At 33.5% G+C, this 9,785-nt stretch overlaps 1 protein-coding gene across 1 annotated transcript; it reads right to left on the minus strand.

Moving 5' to 3' along the window:
* Positions 1-2,724: 2,724 nt before the first annotated feature.
* Positions 2,725-6,426, minus strand: LOC102580632 (TMV resistance protein N-like). The gene is made up of 3 exons (XM_006351636.2): positions 6,403-6,426; positions 5,797-6,102; positions 2,725-5,385 (listed from the first exon to the last, which is right to left on the minus strand). Exons 1-3 carry the CDS (start codon positions 6,424-6,426, stop codon positions 3,718-3,720), a joined length of 1,998 nt encoding a protein of 665 aa, XP_006351698.1. The 3' UTR covers positions 2,725-3,717.
* Between the last annotated feature and the right edge of the window lie 3,359 nt (positions 6,427-9,785).

Consider the following 9,785-nt stretch of genomic DNA (forward strand, 5'->3'; position numbering starts at 1 on the left):
AACGGAAAAGGGTCAAAATTGCCCCTGAACTATGTGAAATAGACCACTTATACCCTCCATTATATTTTGGCATCAAAAATACCCCCGTTGTTATCCTAGGAGATCACAAATACCCTCAAGAGTTAACACCCCAAATTTTTATTGACGTGGCAAGCCACGTGGGACTAATCCTTCCACCTAGCGTTGCCAACTAGGATTCACTACAAAAGAACTAGACTTTTAGTGGCAACAACAGTCGCCACAAAAGCCCAGAAAATCGTCACTAAAAGTTTTTAACATTAAATTCTAATTTTGTGTTTTTTTCTTCATTGTTTTTAAAAAACCAAAAATGATATCGATTAAGTAGGAGTTTTAAGACATTGTATGTTTTATTTTTATGTCATATGTAAATGTATAAAATGTACAGTGATGCATTATATAGTAGGAGATTTGAATCGAGAAGTAATTTTGATGATTTTTCGTAATAATATTGTATGTTTTTAATATTGATATTGCAAGTTATTTATTTTAGAAAATTAGGTTGCAATCGAAAATTAATTATCATATTTTTTTTGTTGAAAAAATAGGTTTTACTAGCGAATGGTTGTTGGAGCCTTAGTCGCCACTAAAAATCACTAATAACCTTTAGTGACAATATTTTGGGATTTTGTTGCAACTTTGTCGCCACTAAAGGTCAAATTCTTTTATAGTGAATCTTAGTTGGCAATGCTTAGGTGGAGGGATTAGTCCCATGTGGCTTGCCACATCACTAATAATTTGGGGTGTTAACTCTTGAGGGTATTTGTGGTCTCCTAGGATAACGGCGGGGGTATTTTTATCCCAAAATGTAATGGAGGGTATAAGTGGTCTATTTCACATAGTTTAGGGGCAATTTTGACCCTCTTCCGTTAAATTAATTTGTGTATGGAAAAAGTGAACTTTGAAATTCTAAAATATGTTACATCCTCAGTTTACTATTATTTGGCAGATATACTAAAAATAGTTGTTCTAAATTAATTGTCAATTTAAAACAATCAAGAAATAATTAGTCATTTTTTCCAATTCTGCCCTTAATAATTACATAACTACTGGTTTCAAAAGGTACTGGTAATTTTAAAGTTACAAGACTACTTTAATGTGAAAAAAGTTACTTTTACAGTTTTCAAAAAATACAAACCATTTTAATTATGATTGATAGTAGGGTTATATTAGTCAAATTGCACCTTATATTACTCTCTCCGTTCACTATTGTTTGTCAGGTATACTAAAAATAGTTGTCCAAAATTGATTGTCAATTTAAATAATCAAGAAACAATTAGTCACTTTTTTCCAATTCTGCCCTTAATAATTACTTAACTACTGATTTCAAAAAGTAGTCATTTTAAAGTTACAAGACTACTTTAATATGAAAAAAAGTTATTTTTACCGTTTTCAAAAAAGTACAAACTATTTTAATAATGATTGATAGTAGGGTTATATTAGTCAAATTACACATTATATTAATTTTTTCTTAAGGGTTGTGCATGATCTTATCCTGACAAACAATAGTGGACGGAGCAAGTAAATTTTTCTTAAGGGTTGTGCATGATCTTATCCCGACAAACAATAGTGGATGGACACAAAGAAGAAGATGTTAACACAAATGAAATTTAGCAGAAACTAATTTATGGATGGAAAAAGTGAACATTGAAATTGCTAATTTACCATTAATTAAGGAGTTTAAATTTTAAGATAATTATTCAATACTCTATTTAAGAGATTTGGGTGTCTGACTAAATATTTTAAAATATATGGTATAAATATTATAAGTGATATTATGTGTAATTTTTTTAAAAGTATAGATAAATTAAGTATATATGGTAGTAAAGTATGTCTAGTTAGGTATTTGTTTGTTAGATGTAACTTTTATCATTAATATGGTAGGATAATGTCGGAAATGTGAGAATTGTAGCGTATTGTCCGGGTCAGCAGTGGCGTAGTCACATCCCTAGGGTGTCCGACATCAAAAATTTACGTTGTATATGTATGTCAAATTCTATATTTAAAGAATATATATTTAAAGTTGGACACCCTTGACAAAAGTTATGCCTTTGGTGCAGTGGTAATGGGTGTGCATTTGAATGAAGAAATTTTGGGTTTGAATCCCATTTATTAGACGACTAGATACCACTTTTTACGGAATGCTGTTATTAGAAAATTCCTTAAACAATTAAAAATAAATAAAAGAAGAGGAAAGTTGGTGAGAAAGAAAAAGTGAATTACATGCTCTACTTGAATGGAAAAAAAGAATCAACAAATATAAATAAAGACTAAGGAGGACAAAAGTTTATGGCTATTTTTATTAATTAAAAGAAGTAGAAAATTCCTCCAAAGACCACCTACCCACCTACACCAAAACTTCACAATAATACATAAACAATGGACAGCTAAAAATATGTTCCAAAAAATATTTGATTTTCTTATGCTTAATTCGAACAAGGACTAGTCAAAAAAACAAGGCAGACAACTTGTTAGGTAGAGTTTCATTGTATGTCGTTCTATTTAGATTATTCTTATTAATTTAATTTATTTTCGGCTGACAAATGTTTTGATCCTAAGGTGAGTTTTAATGGATATCAATAAAATCGGTATGATGTTTCAAGTTAAAACTTTATCTTAGGCAAGACTGCTACATATTCTGTCTAGCGTAAATTTGCTAAAAAAATATGTGATTTAGTTCCTTTTGCCAGTAAGATGAATCATTAAAAAAAGAAGAGAAAACTCAATATCATAATTCAATGTATCTGATAGCAAATGATACGTATGTTCATCTCTTTTGATAACTCTGATTCTAATTCACACAACTCCGACTCCAGTGGAATACGTTTGATTTCTGGAAATAGTTCCTTTTTGCTCTGTTAGCTTTGTGATGTGAGGCGACTTACTAATAGTTCCAATGCTCATCTGCAATTCCCTCACTGTCTCAAGTTATGCTGCCTCTTTAATTGTTTCGTCTTATTTCCCATAACAAGAGAGATACTTACATTATTTAAAACAGAGATTTTGTGCTAATATAACAATCTGAGAGAGCAATACTTACAAAAGTGTATTGCTAAAGTTAGAGCATGATCAATACTTCTCCACATGAAAATGTTTGATGCAGAAGTATTAAAAGTACTGACCCGTCATCTGCCATAAAGTTTTCTCTTTGAACTTATAACACCTACAAATGATAACATGGTAAATTCTTGATATCGTTGAATATACATCTGCAGAAAGACGTGATCAATTACTCCAACCATTTAATTAAGTTCCCAATTGATTCGTTCTACTACACATCTGTATATATGTATCGTCTTGGAACTTAGAAATTTAATTCTCTCACATAATCTCCATAGAATGAATATTAATTCAAGACTTTAAGGAGTGTTAAAATAGCTCAGGGCTTCTCAAGCACACATTTCCAAAGGGTTGCTTTACTTGAGGATCAATAAAGATGCAATTAGATCTCTTATTTACTTACCATTTTATATTCAACATGCAAAGTTTAAAAAATTAAAACTTGTTCACATCCTTTAACTCACCATGGTTAATGATGGCTCAGAACAAACGGAGACAATAGGAGAAAGAAGAAGGAAAAAAAAAATGTATTGGTTATGAAAGAAGACTTTGTAGGCAACAGAAGGAGAGAATTACACAAAAGAGAGAGAGAGAGAACACAATTTCGATACCAAACTCAAGAGTTATATATACCTTTATTCAAACAAATCCAGGGCTTGTCGGAAAGAGCTGCAAAATTTCTGGATTAACTGGCGCATCAACATTAGAACCTGACCTTTGTTTCTTAGAAGACAAGCAACTGGCTTCATTATGGTGTTCACTATCATTATATCTGCTTCTCCTTGTCCCAATGGAGTGATCTTTATACAACAAACGAAGTCCATAATCCTTTATTTCACCAGAAAAAGTTAAACCAATAATTCCATAGTCATTTGGTGTTTTTCCATTTGCCTTAGATGTATCCCATAAACAAGCAAGAGGTACCAAGAAAAAATTAATGGTAGATTCTGTATGGTACTTTGGATGATTGGTTAAGGATAAATTCTGGATCATCCACGACATCCGATTGCATAAGGGAATCAAGTATGCTTTGGTTTCAATTAACCTGCCAGAGTAACATACAGCAAATCCCAAGAAGTTATCACGTACATACCAATTTTCAGGAAAATTGACTGATACACTTTTATGATACATTCCCCGATGGTGGAACCAACTTGGGATCTTTATTCCAGGATGCTCAACAGTAAACATTCTTAGTGATAACGAATGTGAATCAGATATATCATGCTGCAATGATGAGATATTCTGAAACAGTGAATTACAGATTGAAGCATTGCTCCAATCTGCATCTATTGTGTCTAATTGCTGTGGAAATTCTGGCAGCTGTGTAAGCCTCTTGCAATCTGATAAGTTCAAGGATCGAAGAGCACCAAGTTCGGATATGCTTTGAGGCAAATGATCAAAATTATTTCCCTTGAGATACAACTTTTTCAAAGAGGATAAACATCCAATGTCTTCTGGCAGCTGTGTAAGTCTCTTGCAATCTGATAAGTTCAAGGATCGAAGAGCACCGAGTTCGAATATGCTACGAGGAAAATGCTCAAAATTATTTCCACTGAGATTCAAGTGTTTCAAAGAGGATAAGGATTCAATGTCTTCCGGAATTATTAGATTGCAGTAACTGAGATCCAGTTCTTGCAATGAGCATAACCCTTCACTCACTGGAGGGAACACGAAGTTCACTCTATCTTCTGATTTATATTTTTTAAAAGTCAATGATTTAAGTTTGTTCAACCAGACGATGGAAGACGGAGGTCGTGAGATTAGAGTATAACTGGCATCAAGATACTCCAAGTTTTCTAAATCACCTATCTCTTCTGGCAAGCTTTCAAGTTTTGAGCACTTTGACACATGTAGCTTCACCAAACCTTTCAACTTACAAATGCTGCTTGGAAGAGATAAAAGGTTTTCCATGCCATTCAAATGTAGCAGTGTAAGATGAGGTTGGAGATCAAAGAAAGATAATGGCAGTTCCCTTATCCCAGAGCATGACATATTAATCTCTAACTCCGGCTTCATTATTCCAAGGATTTCTGGAAATTTCTCTAAACTAGAGCAGAATTTTAGGTCCAAAGATTCAAGAGATTCCACATTATCATATGGAAACCTCTCAAGTTTTGTATAATAAGGCAAATTTAACTTCATGAGTTTTTTGCAATCCTTGAGGGAAGGATGAACTTCTTCAAGACTCCTACATTGGCCTAGATCCAAATACTCCAAATTTGGCATCCCCTTGAAATCTGGTGTTCTCTTCAGGCTTTTGGAGCCATATAGATCTATCCTTCGTAGAGACAGAAATTGCTGCAGCTATTCAAAACACAGAAAGAATGATGAAAAGTAGTAAACGACATGTTTATATTATAACTCAACGTGTCAAATTAAATGCTCAGAAACTAGATAAAAATCATGTTATAATAAATAAATAAAAGGTAAAATATCTAAAAGAAGACCTTAATCCTAGCATGTTTTATTTAAATTTCCGCTATACTTGATTATCTGGATGTTGATGTAGAAAAGTTGTGCCAACATATTTCTTTTTGTTTATTCTTTAATTAGATGCAGAGGTTGGAAATGCAATTCATAGAGATTAATAATATGAGAACGTACAACCCAAAATAATGTAAAATACATTAGTTTGAGTTTATGGAGTAAATAACTTATTTAATTTAAACACAAGAATCATATATAATTCTAGGACAATTAAAAATAGAATGGTACCTCTGTTTCCTTCCATAAATAATGCAATGAACTCGATTGGAGATCAAGATGAACAAGCCTTCTGGGATTAAAATTTTCTGGCAATAACTTCCAAGGATAATGATGCCACACAAACCAACACAAGTTGTTGGAAAGGTACTCAACAGAGCCATTAGGAATATCTTCTGAATCACTTAGGGAAGCCCATGGATAACACCCGTGTATGCTTAATATCCTAAGGCTTTGCATATTTTTCATTGCCTGATCTTTGCTAAAGCTTGGTTTTTTAAAACGAGTAAGCCAGATTGCTTCCACTGTTATAGTCCCCTATAAAAAGATCATGAATCAACAAATCATGTACAATCCACTTATCAATATCATTGTTTTCTTACTCTACCCCCGAATGCTAATTTTTGTCATGTTTATATTATTTATTATTGCACTTGAAGTTCTTGAAGAGTTAGAACCATTAAACAAAATTTAAGGTACAAATATTAGTTAAGAAATATGTCGCTTAAGAGAAATGCTTTGCGTAATTAATTTTATTTTTTAATGATACATTTTTTGACAAATTTACTAGACTCAAGTTAAAAAGTTTTTCATGCTATGATAAAACAAAATAGTAACTGAAACAGTCCCAATAATTGCCATTTTAAAAATAAAAACTAATCAATGATCAAGTGAACTGGTATGGTTAAGTTTTGGCCCTCCTTAATTTTATTTTATAAAAATTTACTCAAGGTAAATAGATGGGTGATATTAGCTTTTTAAAAAATTAATATCGTATAAATTTCAAGTTAATCCAAAGAATGATATAAGATTAAATCTCCGCTCTTTTCTCAAGCGATCAATAGGGACGTGATAGCAGCCATGACTGCTTCGCCTTCTTCACAGTCTGTGGCTGTGGGAGACAAACGTCAACCCTAATTCAAAAATATCCTACGCAGCAACTCTAAAACCGTTTGCATCATCACAAGATGCAGGCCAACTGGCATCAATACATTGAATGTACGAGTATGCGAGCTGGAATGCTAAGCAACATAAGCTAGAAGGAAATCTGGAAGAGACTGAATAACCTACCTGGCTCAACTCACTCAACCTGACTGACTCATTTCAATATAAGGCAATTTAAAACAAGTGCAATATAAAGAAAAGCTGTTAAAACATGTTATAAACTCTACGTGTATACAAAGATACAATAAGTCTGAGATGTATGTAGAAATACAAATGAACTAATGTATTTAAAAATACAATAACTGCTGTGGGAGTTTCTCTAACCGACAACCATCACATAAGAGCTATAGTGATGATACAGCGATCAACCTCACGCTGCTAGAGCATCCTATACCCTACCAAAGGTATAGGACCTGAACTGCCTAATGGATCCACTAGTCTAATCTGAAAAGGATTCATCTAAAAAGTATGAACCTCTTCTACCCATGATGGCTACATGGTTCTATGGGGGCTGTGGGTTCTTTGAACGCTCCCCCAATTCGGTGCCCAATACTACTCCCAAAAATGTAGTGGCTCTTATATTTTTAAAACATATTTCTTTTTGCTGATTTGAGATAATTACTCAAAAACTTAGCTCAAAGGCTATCTTGGAAATCTCAGTTTCCTCTCTTGCTTCATTTAGATAGCAATTACTCTTTTCTAGAAAACTAGCCCGAATGCTCTTTGGAGATCTCAGTTCCAATCTTGTTTAAATGTGAAAACATTTCTTTAAAACTTCTTTGGGAATACTTAGTTCCCTATTAACTTTTGAGAAAAGAACTCAACTTTATACTCTTGGCTTAACTTGAAACTTGAGCCTTAAAATGAAGTTAAAACGTTCAATAAAGACTCTTAAAAACTTTAAAGACTTGCTTCTTAACTTCTAAACTTGACTCTAATTTCACTTGACTTTGATCCGAACTTTCCTCAAATTGGATTATGAATTCAAGGGTAATGATCTCATGTTTATGGATGAGTTCGTGACGTTTAGTTGTACCTTAGAGTGTTGAAAACAACTATAAAACATAGGTACATTACCAAGGAACATGTATGAAAAAGTGGGGAGAGAATGGGAGGGATTGGCGTCCTTGGCGCTCTAAGAGGCGCAGGGCGCCAACCCTCAAAGTTCAGAAGGTCTGATGGGGCGCACTGGCAGGCGCGGCGCCCCAAGGGTGGAAGTTCAGAACCCCTTTTGGGGCGCGATGGCTGGCGCGACACGTCACCCCTTTCCCCAGAATACTCGACTTTTCTCCTTCATTTCTCCAACTCTAAAACCTCTCAACCTCAAAGGTTCCAGCACCAAACACTTAGAAACATAAAAACCCTTAATATACAATAGAATCAACTCAGAATTTTAACTGGAAACATGAACCAAGACAACAAGAACTTCAACGAACACAACTACAACTTCAACAAACACAACCACAAACTTCAACAAACACAACCAATCTTTTCTCGGAATAAAAACGAGTTTGGCGTGTGGGGATTGAACCAACCCAACACTATGAAATCAACACTACCTTAATAGGGATCACCCCCGACGAAAACCACGATGATCTTCACGGACTTTGCTTCTTCTTCTCCTTTCCCCTCTTCTCTCCTCTTCACTCACAAACCCTCACTCTCACTTTTTAAAATGGGAAAACTGATTTAAAATCAGCTTGGACCCTTAATATAACCAAAAGAAATGGTTAGGGAAAAGACCAAAATACCCTTACAAATTCGGGATGACTTCCCTGTGCCAACAGCCCAACTTCCAAAGGGCATAACTCACTCATACGAATTTGGAATCGAGCAAATTCGATGGCGTTGGAAAGAATATTCCATGATCTTTGCAAACATAACTGGAAATACACCTAACTCATCCTGATCTAGGAGTTATGACTGTTCAAAGTTGACCAAAAACTCAGTTTTTTTCCATACTTAACCAAATTTCCAGATTCTGAAATTCTTTCCAAAAAAAAAAAATGGCTATTTCAAATTTCAAGCTTCTCCATAGTTATTTCAACTTGCAAGATGTTACATTAACTTACTCCTAGTAGGTGCATGCTCCTCTTCCTCAACTAAATCTGCCCATCTAGAATCACTCGTTTCCTTCACCAAACTCTTGTCATTCCTTTTGGAATGTGGTTTGATCATTGGGTTTTCTTTATTCAACATTGTGGCATGTGACTCTTTGATTATTCGAGTAGTTTCTGGATTAGAAACTTGAAGAATTGGGGTGGACAAAGCATGGAGCTCTTGATTAGAATTGATCATTAGGGCATCAAAGGTGTTAGAGCACACAATCTTCCTTGATACTTTATCTTCACAATTTATTGTTTGCTCCTTGCGTGGTGGGTTAGTGCAATCTAGTTGTTGTAGTTTGGCTAGAGAAAATGTTTTGCTTCTTTATCAAATATAACAACAATTCTTGAAGAACATTCTTTAAAAGGTATGACAATATTATATCTCTTTTGGTTTTCTCTGATATGTGTTGGAGTTTTTTCCCCCTTATTTTTGTTGGATCTTCTACATAAAATTTGAACTTATATTCTATAGTTAAAGAAGTGAATTTCCGTAAAATTGATGATTGATGGTTTTTTTTATCATAAATGAAACATAAAATTAGAATTTAAATTTATTTGGAGTAATTTCAGGTTGAAATTTGAAGAAGAAAACTAGTTTATTTTATTGGCAAAAAAGTATTTGATGCACATGCCTAAAACTTTTAGTCAATTTTAACATGTGTTTCAATCATGTATGACTTAGCGTAGCTATAGATGAATAAATTACAATAGTGCTGAATGGATTTGTTATATTTGTTGTTTCAATAAATTATAGTTGAAATTTGTCGTTTATGATTCTCGAGAACATAACAAATGGATGTGACATAGTTAAATTATCTACCTAATGGATGTTTGAGAACATAAGCTTTTTCTAAATATTTAATCTGAACCGTCTAACATAAACAGTACTTTATCAATTGTTTAAATGCTCAATCGGAGCATGTTGTAGTTTAAATATCTAAAGAAAAT

The sequence above is a fragment of the Solanum tuberosum genome, unplaced genomic scaffold, assembly GCF_000226075.1.
Source record: "Solanum tuberosum cultivar DM 1-3 516 R44 unplaced genomic scaffold, SolTub_3.0 scf00130, whole genome shotgun sequence".
Lineage (NCBI taxonomy): Eukaryota > Viridiplantae > Streptophyta > Magnoliopsida > Solanales > Solanaceae > Solanum > Solanum tuberosum.